This window comes from Oncorhynchus kisutch, linkage group LG15, assembly GCF_002021735.2.
Source record: "Oncorhynchus kisutch isolate 150728-3 linkage group LG15, Okis_V2, whole genome shotgun sequence".
Classification (NCBI taxonomy): Eukaryota; Metazoa; Chordata; class Actinopteri; order Salmoniformes; family Salmonidae; genus Oncorhynchus; species Oncorhynchus kisutch.
The window spans coordinates 5,915,857-5,939,954 of NC_034188.2; the positions used below are offsets into that span (position 1 = coordinate 5,915,857).

The 24,098-nt window shown below is 42.5% G+C and overlaps 1 protein-coding gene across 2 annotated transcripts in view; it reads right to left on the reverse strand.

Moving 5' to 3' along the window:
• Positions 1 to 1,034: 1,034 nt before the first annotated feature.
• Positions 1,035 to 24,098, reverse strand: part of LOC109884093 (synaptopodin-like) — a 63,015-nt gene continuing 39,951 nt past the window's right edge. For both annotated transcript variants that reach the window (XM_031789512.1, XM_020476099.2), the window contains 2 exons: positions 19,496 to 21,813; positions 1,035 to 2,425 (listed from right to left, as the gene is read on the reverse strand). In XM_031789512.1, coding sequence (XP_031645372.1) covers positions 1,544 to 2,425; positions 19,496 to 21,813 — 3,200 coding nt within the window. In that variant the 3' untranslated portion in view covers positions 1,035 to 1,543. The remainder of the gene's footprint in view (positions 2,426 to 19,495; positions 21,814 to 24,098) is intronic.

A 24,098-nucleotide genomic window follows, 5' to 3' on the forward strand; every position in this document is an offset into this window, starting at 1 on the left:
AAGGATGGACTGTAGTGTAGTGTATGTTTTTTGGGCCATTTATGATGCTATCAATACCACAATTAAAGTCAATGTTCCTTGACTCTTTGCATAGTAATGTTATGGAATGGTAGAGAAACTACAATATACCCAGAACCAGCTATAAAATGTCAATGTAAATATATGTCTCTGACTGTATCCATTCTATCTCTACGTACTCATTCAGAGGGAAGAGTATAGTCCATCTTTGTTTTCAAAAATCGACTAACTATCAAGCCAACATTCAAAGGGATTTGTTTGATGAAAGCATAGTCCAGTACACTGTAATATTATATTACAAAACTCCTATACCTGCCTCCGTGTAGACACTACTACTACGGTACTGAAACTGACCCATCAATACTCTCTGTCTATATCCCAAATGACACTCTATTCGCTATACAGTGCACTACTTTTGACCAGGTTCCATAATGCTCGGGTCAAAAGTAGTGCACTATATACTGTAGAGAATAGGGTGCCATTTTGAATTACAGACTCTCTCTCTCTCTCTCCCCAGTTTGACCTGTGTCAGATCTGCAAACATCATGTGGTTTAACTGCATTCCTTTCTACTCCCATGTATACCCAGCAATATTAAAACACATATATATATATACGGAATAACTGCAAAGGGTCGACATCACATTATTAATGTCTTATGTGGGGGATGAAAAGTGTAACACTGTTTTGAAAACACTGCATCATTCCAGATATTATCTTTGGTATTTTTCTTCTAGCCCTTAATTTTTTTATGGGGGGGGGGGGGGGGGGGGGGGGGGGGGGCGGTACAAATTAGAATAAACTATTATTTACAGTAAATATATGTAAGCTACTGTAATAATTGTATTTTTCATGGAACTTTTTTCGTAGTCAAATGCAAGTAACCTAGTTTTACATTTCAGCAATTCCTGAATAAAATACATTACATTTTTTCAAAGACAAGGTCCGGTCCAAATATAAAATTGTAGACAGGTTGCTTTGGATTTTAGAATTACTTAAATTTACTTTTTTGGGGGGGAAATAAATGTATAAAGTATTTTTATAAAATTTAAGAATGAGAGGCAGAGGCAACAGTGAATTGTCCCTTCAATCTCCTCTCAGTAATCCCACTGTTGAGCTAGCTCTGAGCTTGATGGTTCTGGACTCTATAGCCAGCCAGCCAAATCAGTGGGTTTTAGTTGACTTTAGAATCACCAGACAGGTTGCTTCTATGTCCCAGCTGCGTTGTAAGGGCATCAGGTTCTTTACTGTGTGGTCACCATTATTTTCCCGTACTCCTGGATGCTCCAAAGCAACAAACACACAAGATCAGTTCCTTTCAAAGTCCTTTCCATATCTCTGAGCCCTCCATCTTAGATGGAGGCAAGCTCTGAGCCCTCCATCTTAGATGCTTCTATACATCAATGAAATAAAAAATTACCCAAAACCCACCAGTCCCCGTTATCAATGTCCTCTCTGGGTTTTCTTCTTCTCTTATTGGGTAAGCTCAATGGTCCATTCTCTTGACCCTCTCTCCCCGGCTCCCCCTAGAGGTCGGTGCCAACACTACCCCTCTTCACCCTCAGGCTGCCGCCCCAGCCCCGGGGACAGGTGTTGTGGGTACGCTGCAGTCCTGGAGACCTCAGGCCAGAGTCTTCCGACTCCACCGAAGCATCCGAGTCAGTGAGGGACCTGGTGTTGTAGAGCCTTACTGGGGACCGGATCACCCCTGTAGGGGTGGGAGGAGGGCTGGCGAAGGGGGGAGACTGGCACCCCATGGCCCTGGGCTGGTAGGGGCTGAAGGGGGGTTTGGAGCTGCTGTAGTGGTGCTGGTGGTCGTAGCCCTGGTGGTGCTGGTGGGTGGTGTTGTCACCTAGTGGGGAGATTGGGAGGTTGTGGCCGCTCAGAGCACCTGGGGACGGGCTGTTTTTACGTTTGGCGGCGTTGATGATGTTCTTGGCTAACAGGCGATGGTTTGCCTTGGAGTTGTTGGGGCTGACGATGGGAGACTGGCATCTGGAACCCCAGGGAGGGGATAGGGGTGAGGGGGAGAGAGGAGAGGTGATGGTGCCTTGGTGAGAGGATCTGGAAGAGGAAGAGTTGGGGATGGTGGTGGAGAAAGGCTTGGTTGTCTGGTTGATATTAGGGGATTGACAGCGGGACCCCCAGGGAGATACAGACGATATAGGTGAGGTGGTAGTGGATTGTTTAGGCCTGGATAAAGAGGCTGTGGAGAAGGGTTTGGTGGTTTGGTTGACCACCGTGGGTGACTTGCACCTCATCTCCCAGGGTGGGGAGGCAGGGGAGGTGGCTGTCGCCTGGTGGAGGGGCCTGGAAGTGGGGGGTCCCTCTGGGCTGCTGAATCGACGGGTGAACTGTGGTGTCCTGGTGGGGGTGGTGGTGGGGGTCGGAGGGGACTCCTTACTCATCTGTGGAGAGAGATTAAATGTACAGAAACATGAATGGGAGACACCATGATAATGTTAATCTAGATTAAAGAGACATGAATGTGAGGCACCATGATCATGTTAATCTAGATTAAAGAGACATGAATGTGAGACACCATGATAATGTTAATCTAGATTAAAGAGACATGAATATGAGACTTCATGATAATGTTAATCTAGATTAAAGAGACATGAATGTGAGGCACCATGATCATGTTAATCTAGATTAAAGAGACATGAATGTGAGACACCATGATAATGTTAATCTAGATTAAAGAGACATGAATATGAGACACCATGATAATGTTAATCTAGATTAAAGAGACATGAATGTGAGACTCAATGATAATGTTAATCTAGATTAAAGAGACATGAATGGGAGACACCATGATAATGTTAATCTAGATTAAAGAGACATGAATGGGAGACACCATGATAATGTTAATCTAGATTAAAGAGACATGAATATGAGACTCCATGATAATGTTAATCTAGATTAAAGAGACATGAATATGAGACTTCATGATAATGTTAATCTAGATTAAAGAGACATGAATATGAGACACCATGATAATGTTAATCTAGATTAAAGAGACATGAATATGAGACTCCATGATAATGTTAATCTAGATTAAAGAGACATGAATGTGAGACTCAATGATAATGTTAATCTAGATTAAAGAGACATGAATATGAGACTCCATGATAATGTTAATCTAGATTAAAGAGACATGAATGGGAGACTCAATGATAATGTTAATCTAGATTAAAGAGACATGAATATGAGACTCCATGATAATGTTAATCTAGATTAAAGAGACATGAATGGGAGACACCATGATAATGTTCATCTAGATTAAAGAGACATGAATATGAGACTCCATGATAATGTTAATCTAGATTAAAGAGACATGAATATGAGACTTCATGATAATGTTCATCTAGATTAAAGAGACATGAATATGAGACACCATGATAATGTTAATCTAGATTAAAGAGACATGAATGGGAGACACCATGATAATGTTAATCTAGATTAAAGAGACATGAATGGGAGACACCATGATAATGTTAATCTAGATTAAAGAGACATGAATATGAGACTCCATGATAATGTTAATCTAGATTAAAGAGACATGAATGGGAGACACCATGATAATGTTAATCTAGATTAAAGAGACATGAATATGAGACTCCATGATAATGTTAATCTAGATTAAAGAGACATGAATATGAGACTTCATGATAATGTTAATCTAGATTAAAGAGACATGAATATGAGACACCATGATAATGTTAATCTAGATTAAAGAGACATGAATGGGAGACACCATGATAATGTTAATCTAGATTAAAGAGACATGAATATGAGACTCCATGATAATATTAATCTAGATTAAAGAGACATGAATGTGAAACACCATGATAATGTTAATCTAGGGTATAGAGGCATTAATGTAAGACACTATGATATTGTTAATCTAGGGTATAGAGGCATTAATGTAAGACACTATGATAATGTTAATCTAGGGTATAGAGGCATCAATGTAAGACACCATGATAATGTTAATCTAGGGTATAGAGGCATTAATGTAAGACACCATGATAATGTTAATCTAGGGTATAGAGGCATTAATGTAAGACACCATGATAATGTTAAATGAGGGAAGATGTGTTTTTTGATTGACAGGACTGTAAGAAGTGAAATCTACAACAGACCAAACAAAACAGCACTGGTAACACTTAGTGTGTAGGCTACAGAATGACCTCAGAACATTGTTGTATTTTTTGTTGTATTTATTAAGGATCCCCAGGGGAGCCCCGGGGGGTTAAGGATCCCCAAGGGAGCACCGGGGGGTTAAGAATCCCCAGGGGAGCACAGGGGGTTAAGGAGCCCCGGGGGGTTAAGGATCCCCAAGGGAGCACCGGGGGGTTAAGGATCCCCAGGGGAGCACAGGGGGGTTAAGGATCCCTGGGGGGTTAAGGATCCCCAAGGGAGTACCGGGGGGATAAGGATCCCCAGGGGAGCACCGGGGGGTTAAGGATCCCCGGGGGGTTAAGGATCCCCAAGGGAGCACCGAGGGGTTAAGGATCCCCAGGGGAACCCCGGGAGGTTAAGGAGCCCCGGGGGGTTAAGGATCCCCGGGGGGTTAAGGATCCCCAAGGGAGCACCGGGGGGTTAAGGCTCCCCAGGGGAGCACCGGGGGGGTTAAGGAGCCCCGGGGGGTTAAGGATCCCCAAGGGAGCACAGGGGGGTTAAGGATCCCCGGGGGGTTAAGGATCCCCAAGGGAGCACCGGGGGGTTAAGGATCCCCGGGGGGTTAAGGATCCCCAAGGGAGCACCGGGGGGTTAAGGATCCCCAAGGGAGCACCGGGGGGTTAAGGATCCCCAGGGGAGCACCGGGGGGTTAAGGATCCCCAAGGGAGCACCGGGGGATTAAGGATCCCCAGGGGAGGGAGCACTGGGGGATTAAGGATCCCCAGGGGAGCACAGGGGGGGTTAAGGAGCACCAGGGGGGTTAAGGAGCCCCGGGGGTTAAGGATCCCCAGGGGATCCAGCAACAGAAATAGAGTTAAATGCATGGTGTTGTGCAGCTTGGTGATACACATTTCATGAGAGAAGCCTTTCACAAGAGCTCCTTGCACATACTGCAACATATGGTATACACACATGCTGTTTACAGTGGTGTAAAGTACTTAAGTAAAAATACTTTAATGTACTACTTAAGTCGTTTTTGGGGGTATCTGTACTTTACTTTTCTATTTATATTCTTGACAACTTTTACTTTTACTTTTACATTCCTAAAGAAAATAATGTACATTTTACTCCATTAATTTTCCCTGACACCCAACAGTACTCATTACATTTTGAAAGGAAAATAGTCAAATTAACACACTTATCAAGAGATCATCCCTGGTCATCCCTACTGCCTCTGATCTGGTGGACTCACTAAACAGAGAACATCCCTGGTCATCTCTACTGCCTCTGATCTGGAGGACTCACTAAACAGAGAACATCCCTGGTCATCTCTACTGCCTCTGATCTGGAGGACTCACTAAACAGAGAACATCCCTGGTCATCCCTACTGCCTCTGATCTGGAGGACTCACTAAACAGAGAACATCCCTGGTCATCTCTACTGCCTCTGATCTAGAGGACTCACTAAACAGAGAACATCCCTGGTCATCCCTACTGCCTCTGATCTGGAGGACTCACTAAACAGAGAACATCCCTGGTCATCTCTACTGCCTCTGATCTGGAGGACTCACTAAACAGAGAACATCCCTGGTTATCCCTACTGCCTCTGATCTGGAGGACTCACTAAACAGAGAACATCCCTGGTCATCTCTACTGCCTCTGATCTGGAGGACTCACTAAACAGAGAACATCCCTGGTTATCCCTACTGCCTCTGATCTGGAGGACTCACTAAACAGAGAACATCCCTGGTCATCTCTACTGCCTCTGATCTGGAGGACTCACTAAACAGAGAACATCCCTGGTCATCCCTACTGCCTCTGATCTGGAGGACTCACTAAACAGAGAACATCCCTGGTCATCCCTACTGCCTCTGATCTGGAGGACTCACTAAACAGAGATCATCCCTGGTCATCCCTACTGCCTCTGATCTGGAGGACTCACTAAACAGAGAACATCCCTGGTCATCCCTACTGCCTCTGATCTGGAGGACTCACTAAACAGAGATCATCCCTGGTCCTCCCTACTACCTCTGATCTGGAGGACTCACTAAACAGAGATCATCCCTGGTCATCCCTACTGCCTCTGATCTGGAGGACTCACTAAACAGAGAACATCCCTGGTCATCCCTACTGTCTCTGATCTGGAGGATTCACTAAACAGAGAACATCCCTGGTCATCTCTACTGCCTCTGATCTGGAGGACTCACTAAACAGAGATCATCCCTGGTCATCCCTACTGCCTCTGATCTGGAGGATTCACTAAACAGAGAACATCCCTGGTCATCCCTACTGCTTCTGATCTGGCGGACTCACTAAACACAAATTATTAGTTTGTAAATTATGTCTGAGTGTTGGAGTGTGCCCCTGGCTATCCATGAATAAAAAAATCTAAATAAATTGTGTCATCTGGTTTACTTTATATAAGGAATTGTAAATGGTTTATACTTTTACTTTTGATACTTAAGTACATTTTAGTAGTATATTTAAAGTATATATTAAAACCAAATACCTGTAGACTTTACCTCAAGTAGTATTTTACTGGGTGACTTTCACTTGAGTCATTTTGTATTCAGGATATCTTTACTTTTACTCAAGTATGACAATTGAGTACTTTTTCTACCACCGGGTCTATTTAAGGAAAATATAGAGTGAACTCTCCATCTAAAACGTTTGAATATATTGATCATGATCTACAGAGGAATTTAGCTCTATTCATTTAGCTCTATTCATTTAGCTCTATTCATTTAGCTCTATTCATTTAGCTCTATTCATTTAGCTCTATTCATTCAGCTCTATTCATTTAGCTCTATTCATTTAGCTCTATTCATTTAGCTCTATTCATTTAGCTCTATTCATTCAGCTCTATTCATTTAGCTCTATTCATTTTAGCTCTATTCATTCAGCTCTATTCATTTAGCTCTATTCATTTAGCTCTATTTATTCAGCTCTATTCATTTAGCTCTATTCATTTAGCTCTATTCATTTAGCTCTATTCATTTAGCTCTATTCATTTAGCTCTATTCATTCAGCTCTATTCATTTAGCTCTATTCATTTAGCTCTATTCATTTAGCTCTATTCATTCAGCTCTATTCATTCAGCTCTATTCATTTAGCTCTATTCATTTAGCTCTATTCATTTAGCTCTATTCATTTAGCTCTATTCATTTAGCTCTATTCATTTAGCTCTATTCATTTAGCTCTATTCATTTAGCTCTATTCATTTAGCTCTATTAATTTAGCTCTATTAATTTAGCTCTATTCATTCAGCTCTATTCATTTAGCTCTATTCATTTAGCTCTATTCATTCAGCTCTATTCATTTAGCTCTATTCATTCAGCTCTATTCATTTAGCTCTATTCATTTAGCTCTATTCATTCAGCTCACAAGCTTGGCTACCTAACTGTTTTCAACAATGCTACATGGTTTCCTTGACATGAAAACAACAGGTCGGGCTGAAAACAGACTGCATAGCAACCCAGACTATCAGCTCAAATCTGTGTGTGTGAGTGTGAGCTTCCTTATTAACTAAACAGGATACCTGGTCTCCAGTGTCCCTCTCACGTTACCACAGTTTGGCCAAGCTGAGGTGACTAACCTTTATGGAGATCTGCTGTTCTCTAGACTCCTGAAGAGCGTGGTAGTTCTGCTGTTCTCTAGACTCCTGATGAGCTTGGTAGTTCTGCTGTTCTCTAGACTCCTGATGAGCTTGGTAGTTCTGCTGTTCTCTAGACTCCTGATGAGCTTGGTAGTTCTGCTGTTCTCTAGACTCCTGATGAGCCTGGTAGTTCTGCTGTTCTCTAGACTCCTGATGAGCTTGGTAGTTCTGCTGTTCTCTAGACTCCTGAAGAGCGTGGTAGGTCTGCTGTTCTCTAGACTCCTGATGAGCTTGGTAGTTCTGCTGTTCTCTAGACTCCTGATGAGCTTGGTAGTTCTGCTGTTCTCTAGACTCCTGATGAGCTTGGTAGTTCTGCTGTTCTCTAGACTCCTGATGAGCCTGGTAGTTCTGCTGTTCTCTAGACTCCTGAAGAGCGTGGTAGGTCTGCTGTTCTCTAGACTCCTGATGAGCTTGGTAGTTCTGCTGTTCTCTAGACTCCTGATGAGCTTGGTAGTTCTGCTGTTCTCTAGACTCCTGATGAGCTTGGTAGTTCTGCTGTTCTCTAGACTCCTGATGAGCTTGGTAGTTCTGCTGTTCTCTAGACTCCTGAAGAGCTTGATAGGTCTGCTGTTCCCTAGACTCCTGAAGAGTGTGGTAGGTCTGCTGTTCCCTAGACTCCTGAAGAGCTTGGTAGATATGCTGTTCTCTGGGCTCCTGAAGAGCTTGGTACTCTAGGTCTACTGTTCCCTAGGCTCCTGAAGAGCTTGGTAGGTCTGCTGTTCCCTAGACTCCTGAAGAGCTTGGTAGATATGCTGTTCCCTAGACTCCTGAAGAGCTTGGTACTCTAGGTCTGCTGTTCCCTAGGCTCCTGAAGAGCATGGTACTGTAGGTCTGCTGTTCTCTAGGCTCCTGAAGAGCGTGGTAGGTCTGCAGTTCCCTAGGCTCCTGAAGAGCGTAGTACTGTAGGTCTGCTGTTCTCTAGGCTCCTGAAGAGCGTGGTACTGTAGGTCTGCTGTTCTCTAGGCTCCTGAAGAGCGTGGTACTCTAGGTCTGCTGTTCTCTAGACCTATGTTGGCTTTGGTACTGTAGGTCTGCTTTTACAAGAGAGTTTCTTATAATGTTATGGTCTCACAGGCTTTGCTGATACCCGGCAAAGACTCCTGGGGAGCCTTCTTTTCACCTTGAACTAGTGTTGATCAGATTCAGAGTACGACACTGATCTACGGTCAGTATTGTACTTTTCAACCCCCTACTGGTTATATTTAGTATTTGGCATGGGCAGGCTGATCCTAGATCTGTGCCTATTTTGCCCTAAGGACAACATGAACTTTGAGCAAATGTTATCAAGATTTACTGTTACCCTGCCTAGGCTCTTCGGGAGCTTTGTTTTACCCTTGAACCAGTGTAACTCTGAAGTCACCCCCCATACAAATCAAATTGAATCAAAATGCATTGATCGCATACACATTTTTGCTTATGTTATTGCCGGTGCAGCAAATTGCTTATGTTTCCAGCTCCAAAAGTGCAGTAATATCTAGCAACACAATAACAACACACAGATCATCCATACGTTTAAAAAGACAAATCAGAAAGAGCAATGTCAGAGTCAAGAATATAAATACAAGTACAGTGCCTTGCAAAAGGATTCATCCCCCTTGGCATTTTTACTATTTTGTTTCATTACAAACTGTAATTTAAATGTATTTTTATTTGGACTTCATGTAATGGACATATACAAAATAGTCCAAATTGGTGAAGTGAAATTTAAAAAAAGAACTGCATATGTATTCACCCTCTTTGCTATGAATAAGATCTGGTGCAAACAATTACCTTCAGAAGCACCATAATTAGTTAGATTGCACACAGGTGGACTTTATTTAAGTGTCACATGATCGGTCACATGATCTCAGTATAGATATATATATATATATATATATACACCTGTTCTCAAAGGTCCCAGAGTCTGCAACACCACTAAGCAAGGGGCACCACCAAGCAAGCGACACCATGAAGACTAAGGAGCTCTCCAAACAGGTCAGGGACAAAGTTGTGGATAAGTACAGATTAGGGTTGGGTTATAAAAAAATATCAGAAACTTTGAACATCCCACAGAGCACCATTCGATCTTTTATTAAAAAATTGAAAGAATATGGCACCACAACAAACCTGCCAAGAGAGGCCCGCCCACCAAAACTCACGGATCAGGCAAGGAGGGCATTAATCAGAGAGGCAACAAAGAGCCCAAAGATAACCCTGAAGGAGCTGCAAAGCTCCACAGCGGAGATTGGAGTATCTGTTCATAGGACCATTTTAAGTTGTACACTCCACAGAGCTGGGCTTTACGGAAGAGTGGCCAGAAAAAAAGCCATTGCTTAAAGAAAAAAATAAGCAAACAAATTTGGTGTTTGACAAAAGGCATGTGGGAGACTCCCCAAACATATAGAAGAAGGTACTCTGGTCAGATGAGACAGAAATGCAACACCTCTCATCACCGCCAGAACAACATCCCCAGTGAAGCATGGTGGTGGCAGCATCATGCTGTGAGGATGTTTTTCATCGGCAGGGACTGGGAAACTGGTCAGAATTGAAGGAATGATGGATGGCGCTAAATACAGGGAAATGTTCAGTCTTTCAGACATTTGAGACTGGGAAGGAGGTTCACCTTCCAGCAGGACAATGACCCTAAGCATACTGCTAAAGCAACACTCGAGTGGTTTAAGGGGAAACATTTAAATGTCTTGGAATGGCCTAGTCAAAGCCCAGACCTCAATCCAATTGAGAATCTGTGGTATGACTTAAAGATTGAAGTACCAGAGTAGACTGTACACCAGCGGAACCCATCCAACTTGAAGGAGCTGGAGCAGTTTTGCCTTGAGGAATGGGAAAAAAATCCCAGTGGCTAGATTTGCCAAGCTTATAGAGACATACCCCAAGAGACTTGCAGCTGTAATTGCTGCAAAAAGTGGCTCTACAAAGTATTGACTTTGGGGGGTTGAATAGTTATGCACGCTCAGGTTTTTTTGTCTTATTTCTTGTTTGTTTCACCATAAAAATATGTTGCATCTTCAAAGTGGTAGGCATGTTGCGTAAATCAAATGATATTAACCGCAAATTTTATTTCCAGGGTTGTAAGGCAACAAGACGCTCAAGTTTTCTGTTTTTCTATCTTATTTCTTGGTTGTTTCACAATAAAAAAAAAATATTTTTTTATCTTCAAAGTGGCAGGCATGTTGTATAAATCAAATGATACAAACCCCCCCAAAAATCTATTTTAATTCCAGGTAACAAAATAGGAACAATGCCAAGGGGGTGAATACTTTCGCAAGCCACTGTATGTGAACGGTGTGTATAGGCAGGATAGACTGATCTCAGGACAGTTTTGACCGTTTGCGTTCTACTCCATCATGGTGAAGGTTAGGATTTGGAAAGAGTAGGCTGATCCTAGATCTGTACCTAGGCCCTAAGGGTAACTCTTGCAGAAAGATTGTGGCTTCCATCAATGTAATTGTCTGCATCATTTCCAATCACCCATATATATTTTTTGTAAATATATAAAATATATATTTTTAAATATATTTTCCATTATTATTTTCCCCTAACCCTACCACCCTCCCCTAATTGGAGTAAACTAATGGACAACAACACTTAGGCTTCTACTTCCAGCTTCTACATACTATACTGAACAAAAATATAAACACAACATGTAGAGTGTTGGTCCCATGTTTTACGAGCTGAAATAAAATATCCCAGAAATGTTCTATAAGCACAAAAAGCGTATTTATCTTACATTTTGCGCACAAATCTGTTTACATGTGAGTGAGCATTTCCCCTTTGCCAAGATGATCCACCCACCTGACAGGTGTGGCACATCAAGAAGCTGATTAAACAGCATGACCATTACATAGGTGGTAGACAGTGTGTATTAGTGTGGGTTTGCTGATGTCAATGTTGTGAACAGATGGCAGTGGGATTATGATATGGACATTGCATTTTATTGATGGCAATTTGAATGCGCAGAGATGCCTTGATGAGATCCCAAGGCCACTTGCCGTGCCATTCATCCGCCGCCATCACCTCATGTTTCATGATAATGCACGGCCCTCATGTCACAAGGATCTGTACACAATTCCTGGAAGCTGAAAATGTCCCAGTTCTTCCATGGCCTGCCTACTCACCAGCCATGTCACCCGTTGAGCATGTTTGGGATGCTCTGGATCGACGTGTACGACAGCGTGTTCCAGTTCCCGCCAATATCCAGCAACTTCTCACAGCCATTGAAGAAGAGTGGGACAACATTCCACAGGCCACAATCAACAGCCTGATCAACTCTATGTGAAGGAGATGTGTCGCGCTGCATGAGCCAAATGGTGGTCACACCAGATACGGACTGGTTTTCTGATCCACGCCCCTACTATTTTTTTTAAAGGTATCTGTGACCAACAGAAATCCATTGATTAAGGCCTAATGAATTGATTTCAATTTATTGATTTTCTTATATGAAATGTAACTCAGTCAAATCTTTTGACATTTTTGACATATTACGTTTAAATCTTATTTTCAGTGTATGTACATTTTACGGACACAGTATATTTTAAATTAGTTAGTTGTTATTAGTTAGTTATTAGTTAGTTATTAGTTATCTTTCGTGTGTTTTTATAGTCCCATCCTATTGCTTCACTCAACCCCTCCCATAGATCTCTGAACACCATCCAGTATTGATTTCTATTTGCCACGTATAGTTCCTCTGTCACGTACTTTTGCTTCCTCTTTCAAAACATTTTTCGTCTTTATGTTGCTGTTCATTTTACATTATTAATAGGAGGAAAATCCTTACAATTAACTTCGGTTAGTGGAGATGGAGGAGACTGAAATGAAAACTTATGCTTAAAGTACTTTTTGTTTGATGAATCACGGGTGACTCCATTTGTAACATGTTTCAGTAAAAAATAATTTGGTAGCATTTCTATGTTGAAGATTAAAACCATTTTTTGGTGCATTTTCCCACATATTCCATCCATTACACTGGATCTTTCCTTGAATAAGTTCCTCCATTTCTTTTCTTCTTATTCTGTGCCTCTATAGTACAGTTTTTATTTCCGTCTATCTGTACTGTTAGTCCCTCTTATTACTTTTATTAATATTAACTATTTTGACTGAAAATCATTGTTTTTAAATATGAGGTTTGAATTGCATGGCCTCTAAAAGGCACATTTAAAAGTGTCCCATACAATAAGGGGATCTTCTGTACCTATGTTATGTTGGAAAAAATCTGTCTATAAATTCTTCTGTCCTAGTTAAAAACAAGTTATCAACCAATGGGCTTTGATTAAATGTCCAATATCCCCGCCCACGAGGAAATGCTGTCAGAGTTATGTGGATGTCGATTATTTGATGGCCCGACCGCGTTCTGTCACCTGTCAACACTTTTTTAACGTTTGGTGCCAGCGAGAATTAAATAAGAAAGTAGTCCAGACTACTAGTAGTCCAGACGTCCGCCATGTATATTTCACCAGGTCAGGCTAATTTCTACCTTGAGCCTGGAGTGTTTTCGTGCTAGGCAAGAAAGGCCAATGGGTCATACCATTCTTTTGAAGGTAGGGGCCATGGGTAATACCATTTGATTGAGCATTCGCCATGTATATTTCACCAGGTCAGGCTAATTTCTACCTTGAGCCTGGAGTGTTTTCATGCTAGGCAAGAAAGGCCAATGGGTCATACCATTCTTTTGAAGGTAGGGGCCATGGGTAATACCATTTGTCTGAATGCTTTTAACTCTGAGGGGCTTTTTGAAAGCTGAGACCCTTCCTTCACAAAAAATGCAGTGTAATCACTCATATTGTACAGGGTGTTTCTTTATCTTCAGAGAGAATCTTTTAAAAGGCCTTATTGTCTGTTTTGCATTGATGTACGTATACCATTGTGTACTCTGCCAGCTCTTCGACTGTTAAACTGTGTGTTAGCCTTCAGGAAAAAAACATTCATTCTGTGTCTATACACTGCTTTCAAAGGTTTTCCTGCAGAGATATACATTTGTTCAATGTACTATATGCTTCAGTAAACTACGACAACAGAAGAGTCAGAGCAGAAAAAGAACCGAACGTTTAAGGTACAATACAAGTAGATGAATGGAAAACAGCAGGATAGAAGAAACAGAAGTAAATAAGGAAAAGTAGAAAGACAAAAACAAAAGGAAGCAGGTCCCAGGAAAACAGAAAGGATACAGCTTTAAACCAGGAGAGAAACAGAAAGCAGAAGGCTTTAAACCAGGAGAGAAACAGAAAGCAGAAGACTTTAAACCAGGAGAGAAACAGAAAGCAGAAGGCTTTAAACCAGGAGAGAAACAGAAAGCAGAAGGCTTTAAACCAGGAGAGAAACAGAAAGCTGAAGGCTTTAAACCAGGAGAGAAACAGAAAGCAGAAGGCTTTAAACCAGGAGAGAAACAGAAAGCAGAAGGCTTTAAACCAGGAGAGAAACAGAAAGCAGAAGGCTTTAAACCAGGAGAGAAACAGAAAGCAGAAGGCTTTAAACCAGGAGAGAAACAGAAAGCAGAAGGCTTTAAACCAGGAGAGAAACAGAAAGCAGAAGGCTTTAAACCAGGAGAGAAACAGAAATCAGAAGGCTTTAAACCAGGAGAGAAACAGAAAGCAGAAGGCTTTAAACCAGGAGAGAAACAGAAAGCAGAAGGCTTTAAACCAGGAGAGAAACAGAAAGCAGAAGGCTTTAAACCAGGAGAGAAACAGAAAGCAGAAGGCTTTAAACCAGGAGAGAAACAGAAAGCAGAAGGCTTTAAACCAGGAAAGAAACAGAAAGCAGAAGGCTTTAAACCAGGAGAGAAACAGAAAGCAGAAGGCTTTAAACCAGGAAAGAAACAGAAAGCAGAAGGCTTTAAACCAGGAGAGAAACAGAAAGCAGAAGGCTTTAAACCAGGAGAGAAACAGAAAGTTTATAGATGCAGAAACAGTCCAACAGAAAAGAGAGGTTTATAGATGCAGAAACTTAATAGGAAAACAGAAATCTGTCCATCAAAGAAAAGAGAAACAGAGAAACCATAGTCGTTGTTGTCAGCTAGCTAGCTAGTTTTAGTGATCAACATGGTGAATCTAAAAACTCTCGAGTTATATTTTCATTCTATGTTGTTCTAGGTATAAATCAGTCGGGTCGTAAAAACCGTAGAAGTTAACATTACGTCAAATTGCATGCAGAAGTGCAGTGGGTACATGACTGACATCGATGGTCTCAGAGCCAGGGCTCACAGGACGGTAATAGTAGTAGTATATCATTTGGTAGTTCTCGAACTAAAGCGCAGAGAAACTGCGCCCCCTTTGGGCCCTGGTCAAAAGTAGCATACTATAAAGGGAATGGGGTGGAATTTCAAACAGCAGTCAGTCTATATTAGAAACAGAGACATTAAAAGGGAGTCCCATGCCTGATACTTTCATGTCTGTAACCTTGTATTAAATTACAAAATCATAGATCATAAAATAGACGCCAGCGCATCTGTTAAAGGGCTTTGTATCTCTCAAGTCTTTCTGGAGATGGGAAAAACAATGTAAAATAAACTAAAGAAGAAGAAGTGTGAACCCATTTCTCATCCCAAAGTTATTTAGGAGCTGACAGAAAATTGGGCTTTTCCAAAGCTCAAGTGCACTTAGTGGTTTTTATATTTGGTACTATTTGGCAAATAGTTTTGGCTTGCAAATAGTTTTTTAGTGCTTGTTGATCTCTGGATCTATAGCATAGTGTTTGTTGATCTCTGGATCTATAGCATAGTGTTAGTTGATCTCTGGATCTATAGCATAGTGTTTGTTGATCTATAGCATAGTGTTTGTTGATCTATAGCATAGTGTTTGTTGATCTCTGGATCTATAGCATAGTGTTTGTTGATCTATAGCATAGTGTTTGTTGATCTCTGGATCTATAGCATAGTGTTAGTTGATCTCTGGATCTATAGCATAGTGTTTGTTGATCTATAGCATAGTGTTTGTTGATCTCTGGATCTATAGCATAGTGTTTGTTGATCTCTGGATCTATAGCATAGTGTTAGTTGATCTCTGGATCTATAGCATAGTGTTTGTTGATCTATAGCATAGTGTTTGTTGATCTATAGCATAGTGTTTGTTGATCTCTGGATCTATAGCATAGTGTTTGTTGATCTCTGGATCTATAGCATAGTGTTTGTTGATCTATAGCATAGTGTTTGTTGATCTATAGCATAGTGTTTGTTGATCTCTGGATCTATAGCATAGTGTTTGTTGATCTATAGCATAGTGTTTGTTGATCTCTGGATCTATAGCATAGTGTTAGTTGATCTCTGGATCTATAGCATAGTGTTTGTTGATCTATAGCATAGTGTTTGTTGATCTCTGGATCTATAGCATAGTGTTTGTTGATCTCTGGATCTATAGCATAGTGTTAGTTGATCTCTGGATCTATAGCATAGTGTTTGTTGATCTATAGCATAGTGTTTGTTGATCTATAGCATAGTATTTGTTGATCTCTGGATCTATAGCATAGTGTTTGTTGATCTATAGCATAGTGTTTGTTGATCTCTGGATCTATAGCATAGTGTTTGTTGATCTCTGGATCTATAGCATAGTGTTTGTTGATCTATAGCATAGTGTTTGTTGATCTCTGGATCTATAGCATAGTGTTAGTTGATCTCTGGATCTATAGCATAGTGTTTGTTGATCTATAGCATAGTGTTTGTTGATCTCTGGATCTATAGCATAGTGTTTGTTGATCTCTGGATCTATAGCATAGTGTTAGTTGATCTCTGGATCTATAGCATAGTGTGTGTTGATCTATAGCATAGTGTTTGTTGATCTATAGCATAGTGTTTGTTGATCTCTGGATCTATAGCATAGTGTTTGTTGATCTATAGCATAGTGTTTGTTGATCTCTGGATCTATAGCATAGTGTTTGTTGATCTCTGGATCTATAGCATAGTGTTTGTTGATCTATAGCATAGTGTTTGTTGATCTCTGGATCTATAGCATAGTGTTTGTTGATCTCTGGATCTATAGCATAGTGTTAGTTGATCTCTGGATCTATAGCATAGTGTTTGTTGATCTATAGCATAGTGTTAGTTGATCTCTGGATCTATAGCATAGTGTTTGTTGATCTATAGCATAGTGTTTGTTGATCTATAGCATAGTGTTTGTTGATCTCTGGATCTATAGCATAGTGTTTGTTGATCTATAGCATAGTGTTTGTTGATCTCTGGATCTATAGCATAGTGTTTGTTGATCTCTGGATCTATAGCATAGTGTTTGTTGATCTATAGCATAGTGTTTGTTGATCTCTGGATCTATAGCATAGTGTTTGTTGATCTCTGGATCTATAGCATAGTGTTAGTTGATCTCTGGATCTATAGCATAGTGTTTGTTGATCTATAGCATAGTGTTTGTTGATCTCTGGATCTATAGCATAGTGTTTGTTGATCTATAGCATAGTGTTTGTTGATCTCTGGATCTATAGCATAGTGTTTGTTGATCTCTGGATCTATAGCATAGTGTTTGTTGATCTATAGCATAGTGTTTGTTGATCTCTGGATCTATAGCATAGTGTTTGTTGATCTCTGGATCTATAGCATAGTGTTTGTTGATCTATAGCATAGTGTTTGTTGATCTCTGGATCTATAGCATAGTGTTTGTTGATCTCTGGATCTATAGCATAGTGTTTGTTGATCTATAGCATAGTGTTTGTTGATCTCTGGATCTATAGCATAGTGTTTGTTGATCTCTGGATCTATAGCATAGTGTTTGTTGATCTCTGGATCTATAGCATAGTGTTTGTTGATCTCTGGATCTATAGCATAGTGTTTGTTGATCTCTGGATCTATAGCATAGTGTTTGTTGATCTCTGGATCTATAGCATAGTGTTTGTTGATCTCTGGATCTATAGCATAGTGTTTGTTGATCTCTGGATCTATAGCATAGTGTTTGTTGATCTCTGGATCTATAGCATAGTGTTTGTTGATCTCTGGATCTATAGCATAGTGTTTGTTGATCTCTGGATCTATAGCATAGTGTTTGTTGATCTCTGGATCTATAGCATAGTGTTTGTTGATCTCTGGATCTATAGCATAGTGTTTGTTGATCTCTGGATCTATAGCATAGTGTTTGTTGATCTCTGGATCTATAGCATAGTGTTTGTTGATCTCTGGATCTATAGCATAGTGTTTGTTGATCTCTGGATCTATAGCATAGTGTTTGTTGATCTCTGGATCTATAGCATAGTGTTTGTTGATCTCTGGATCTATAGCATAGTGTTTGTTGATCTCTGGATCTATAGCATAGTGTTTGTTGATCTCTGGATCTATAGCATAGTGTTTGTTGATCTCTGGATCTATAGCATAGTGTTTGTTGATCTCTGGATCTATAGCATAGTGTTTGTTGATCTCTGGATCTATAGCATAGTGTTTGTTGATCTCTGGATCTATAGCATAGTGTTTGTTGATCTCTGGATCTATAGCATAGTGTTTGTTGATCTCTGGATCTATAGCATAGTGTTTGTTGATCTCTGGATCTATAGCATAGTGTTTGTTGATCTCTGGATCTATAGCATAGTGTTTGTTGATCTCTGGATCTATAGCATAGTGTTAGTTGATCTCTGGATCTATAGCATAGTGTTAGTTGATCTCTGGATCTATAGCATAGTGTTTGTTGATCTCTGGATCTATAGCATAGTGTTAGTTGATCTCTGGATCTATAGCATAGTGTTTGTTGATCTCTGGATCTATAGCATAGTGTTTGTTGATCTCTGGATCTATAGCATAGTGTTTGTTGATCTCTGGATCTATAGCATAGTGTTTGTTGATCTCTGGATCTATAGCATAGTGTTAGTTGATCTCTGGATCTATAGCATACAGAGGGTGTTTGTCAGTTGCATAGCAGACCTGTTTTGTTTAATCACTAATGAAGCAGCAAAAATCCAAACCATGAAATCAAGATTCCACAAGGAACTAATCTATGTTGAGCTTTGTACTGTGAAATAACAATCACCAGTGATGTCTAATCCTGTAGTATCTAGGTATACAATTGTTTTTTTGCGTGTGTGTATCCACTATCTGTCGTGTGCAATATAGTAAAATAAGGTTCTCCTGTCTGTCTAGCTGTTGTACTTTGGTGTTAACACAGTTCAGAGTAGAAGCAGAGTAGAAACAGAGTAGAAACAGAGTAGAAGCAGAGTAGAAACAGAGTAAAAACCGAGTAGAAACAGAGTAGAAGCAGAGTAGAAACAGAGTAGAAACAGAGTAGAAGCAGAGTAAATATATCAGTAGAAGCAGAGTAGAAACAGAGTAGAAGCAGAGTAGAAGCAGAGTAGAAACAGAGTAGAAACAGAGTAAAAACAGAGTAGAAACAGAGTAGAAGCAGAGTAAAAACAGAGTAGAAACAGAGTAGAAACAGAGTAGAAGCAGAGTAGAAACAGAGTAGAAACAGAGTAGAAACCGAGTAGAAACAGAGTAGAAGCAGAGTAAATATATCAGTAGAAGCAGAGTAGAAACAGAGTAGAAGCAGAGTAGAAACAGAGTAGAAGCAGAGTAGAAACAGAGTAGAAACAGAGTAGAAACAGAGTAAATATATCAGTAGAAGCAGAGTAGAAACAGAGTAGAAGCAGAGTAGAAGCAGAGTAGAAACAGAGTAAATATATCAGTAGAAACAGAGTAGAAGCAGAGTAGAATCAGAGTAGAAACCGAGTAGAAGCAGAGTAGAAACAGAGTAAATATATCAGTAGAAGAAGAAAGAAGACCTCCACACCTGGGGTTCGATCCCTGCCCTCTTGGCAGAGAAGGTGGGTCTGGGTGCCTGGACGCTCGACCGAGGAGAGGCCACTCTCTCCGGAGAGAAGGCAGAGACAGGAGAGGTGATCCTGGGGTCCCTCAGCTGTGGAGTCCCCCCGTGTTGTGGAGGATAATTATCCCCACCTCTAATTCCTCCTGATGGGGGCTGAAGTGACGGGGACATGGTAGGCCTGAAGCGGGGCAGGCTGTTGTACTTGTGTGACTGAGGGTTGGAGGAGGGCAGGGAAGCCTGCCTGGAGTAGGCCTCAGATGAGATCATGGGTTTGGGTGGTGGAGGGGCCACTCGGGGCAGAGCGCTCAGCACGGTGCTGGCAGAGTCCTGGACTGGGTTGAAGATGAACAGGGAGGAGTTGAGCTGGTAGGGCTGGTGCCTGGAGAGGTCCATCTCTATCTTGGTGCAGCCGTACTCAAGGGTTGGTTCTGCAAGGACCGGGGCTGGGGTTGAAGCCTGCTGGCTGGGCCTCCTGTTCCCAGGCTGAGGGGTCTGGAGGGTCCGTGTCAGCCTGGCGCTGAGGTCAGTGTTGTTAGCGATAGCTTTGACCCGACCAGGCATATTAGATGGATAGATCCAAGATGGCGGCAGAGACGCGGTGGGAGACGGAGACCTCATCTGACCACCTCCACCACCGGAGACATTCTGGTTCTCCACTACGTACTTCTCCATCCTGGACTGGCGCTTAGCGAACAGCTCGGCCCCCTTCCCTGATGCGTTGGTCAGGGTCTGCTCTGGCTGGTACTGCCCCCTGGGTTCCCTGATTCTGGAGCTCTTGAGACAGGAGGACCACTCCGGCACATTGGCAGCCTCCGCCTTCACCTCCTCCTTGGCTAAGAAGTTAGAGGCCTCGGCCCCCAGAGCCAGCAGCTCCTCCTCTGGGGCTGAGTCGGGAACGGAGCGGAGGCCGTGCTTCTTCCTATCATCGTTCCCCTGGACCAGAGAGAGGAGTTCAGGGTTGGGTGCCATGACAGGCTTCTCCTTAAAGGTGAACATGGACTTCCTGCCTGTTGACGATCGTCTGATGGCCGCCGCCCCTTTCTCCAGAAAGCCCGTTTTGATTGGCTGCTGCTGGTTCTGTTGACCAATAGGCTGAGGGGTGAAGGGGACAAAGGTGTTGGGTCTGGGGGAGGTTGAAGGAGGGATGTATTGGGTGACAAGAGGGTTGGGGGGTAGATACTGGGACACTGGGGCAGCTGTAGGAGCAGGGTTGTACTGGGGGACGGGTGTAGACCTAGGGAACATGACGGTAGACTTGGGAGGAGGACTGGAGAGAGACTGGGAGGGAGGAGGAGGATGGATGGGGAAGGCTGGGAGAGGAGACATGGGGCATGAGGAAAGAGGGGGAGGAGGGGAGAAGGAGACAGGGCAAGACGGAGGGGAGAAGGCGACAGGGCGAGTGGCAGTGAAAGCAGGGAGAGGGGGAGTGGAGTAGGAGGGGGCTGGGGGAGGAGTGGAGGTCAGATAGGAGGGAGCTGGAGGTATGTTGTTATCCATGACAGGATTCCTGGCCTCTGGGGACTTAAGCTGTACGGTGGGTGGGGAGAAGAAGGGTCTGGCTGTCCGGTTGACGATGGTGGGGGTCTGTCTGGACAGGGACATAGAAACTCGCCCGCCATTTTGGATCTCTCCAGCAGAGCCCTGGGTGCTGTGGAAGCCATTACGGGTCTCAGGGGGAGCTGTGGGGTATGTGTATGACCCCCTATTCATCCCCACTTCCTCTCTGACTGGACCAGTGTTGTTGTCATTTACTGATATAATCTCATCCTTCACTTCACCCTCAATATCCTCGTATATCTCCTCTCTTTCTCTCTCTCCACTCCTCTCTTCCTCCTCCTCTTCTCTCTCGTTCACTGGCTGGAAGTGTCTCTCTTGTATCACGTCCACTTCCTCGTAGATGTGCTCGTCACCTGGGTCCTCCATGATGTCACTTCCTGTGACCTCACTTCCAAAAGGTGGCGACCAGAGTGGTGGTTTTGTCTCGCTGCCCTTCTTCCAGTTCAGTTGTCTGTCTGTCTCTGTCCCTCCACTAGGACCCTCCCTCTCCCCTTCCCATGTCAGGTTGTTGTTCCTGTTGTCTCCGTCTCTCTCCTCTCCTCCCGTTCTTTCCCCGCAGCTCTCTAGCGTGAAGGCGTCGACCCTCTGCTTGCGGCGGTTGAAGAGCTGGACTCCGCGGGAGTTGGAGCAGCCAGACGGGACGGTCAGCTGGGCCGCGATGATCTGTGACCTCACCCTCGCCTCCTTCAACTCCTTCTCTGATAGGCTGGCACTACGCGTCAGGTCTGGGGGGGGGGGGGGGGTGCAGGAAGAGAGAGAGGGAGAGAGTGAGAGAAAGAGTAATAGAGTGATAGAGGAGGGGGGAGAGAGAAATCAAGATGGTTATTTGATGATAGCAACAAAAGCTTGGACACATTAATTAAACTCATAACCCCAGAATAGCCATGTGTTAGTTTTCTGTATTAGAGGGTAGCTAACTAACAACTATTATAGGAAACACCTCTGTTAAAAAAAGTATTGCCTCAAAAATTAGCTTAAATGGGTAAGTCAATCTTAGATGTTAAGTCCCCTATTTGAGTGGTTCTGGACTGGTTCTGACATGGCTCCTGAGTGGCGCAGCTGTCTAAGGCACTGCATCTTAGTGCTAGAGGTGTCACTACAGACACCCTATTTTGATTCCAGGCTGTATCACAACCGGCTGTATCACAACCGGCTGTGATTGAGAGTCCCATGGGGCGGTGCACAATTGGCCCAGTGTCGTCCGGGTTTGGCCGGTGGTAGGCCGTCATTGTAAATAAGAAATTGTTCTTAACTGACTTGCCTAGTTAAATAAATGAAGGTTAAATGTAAAAATAAAAATAGGAGCTTGTAAATATTCAAACTAACGTGAACCATCGACAACAAGGTCTTAACAAGTTTGAGGAGGTACAGTGCCTTGCGAAAGTATTCGGCCCCCTTGAACTTTGCGACCTTTTGCCACATTTCAGGCTTCAAACATAAAGATATAAAACTGTATTTTTTTGTGAAGAATCAACAACAAGTGGGACACAATCATGAAGTGGAACGACATTTATTGGATATTTCAAACTTTTTTAACAAATCAAAAACTGAAAAATTGGGCGTGCAAAATTATTCAAATTTCCGGGACATAGATATGTCTCATATGGGCAGAAAGCTTATATTCTTGTTAATCTAACTGCAGTGTCCAATTAACAGTAGCTGTTACAGTGAACAAATACCATGCTGTTGTTTGAGGAGAGTGGACAACAACAAAACACTTTTATCATGGCAACTGGTTTGATACATTCACCTCTGAAGGTAAATAATGTACCTACATTCAGTGATCTTGCTCTAATTTGTCATCCTGAAGGTCCCAGAGATAAAATGTTGCATAGATTTGTTTGATAAATGTTCAAATATAGGAACTGGGGTCTACAGTTTGACCCCACTACTATCTCTGGCTACACACCCACCCCACCTGGCCATCTAGATGTGTGAAAGTTAGTGTTTAAGCTAATGATCCATCATGTACATTTCTGGGAGTATGTAAACTTTCATTTTTTTATTACCATATGTTCTCTACAGTTATGTACTTGAAAATGTATCAATTGGCCTCCCGATTGGCGCAGTGGTCTAAGGCACTGCATCACAGTGCCAGCTGTGGCCAATAGAGATTCTGGGTTTGAGTCCAGGCTATGCCGGGAGACCCATGAGGCGGCACACAATTGGCCCAGCATTGTCCGGGTTAAGGGAGGGTTTGGCCGGCAGGGATGTCCTTGTCCCATCGTGCACTAGCGACTCCTGTGGCGGGTTGGTTGCAGTGCATGCTGACACGGTCGCCAGGTGTTTCCTCTGACACACTGGCTTCCGGGTTAGGTGGGCATTGTGTCAAGAAGCAGTACGGCTTGGTTGGGTAGTTTTTTTTTCGGGGGACGAACGGCTCTTGACCTTCGCCTCTCCCGAGTCTGTACGGGAGTTGCAGCGAGTAGACAAGACTGTAACTACCAATTGGATACCACTAGACTGTAACTACCAATTGGATACCACTAGACGAACTACCAATTGGATACCACTAGACGGTAGCTACCAATTGGATACCACGAGACTGTAACTACCAATTGGATACCACTAGACTGTAGCTCCCAATTGGATACCACGAGACTGTAACTACCAATTGGATACCACTAGACTGTAACTACCAATTGGATACCACTAGACTGTAACTACCAATTGGATACCACTAGACAGTAACTACCAATTGGATACCACTAGACAGTAACTACCAATTGGATACCACTAGACAGTAACTACCAATTGGATACCACTAGACTGTAGCTACCAATTGGATACCACTAGACAGTAACTACCAATTGGATACCACGAGACTGTAACTACCAATTGGATACCACTAGACTGTAGCTACCAATTGGATACCACTAGACAGTAACTACCAATTGCATACCACTAGACAATAACTACCAATTGGATACCACGAGACTGTAACTACCAATTGGATACCACGAGACTGTAACTACCAATTGGATACCACTAGACTGTAACTACCAATTGG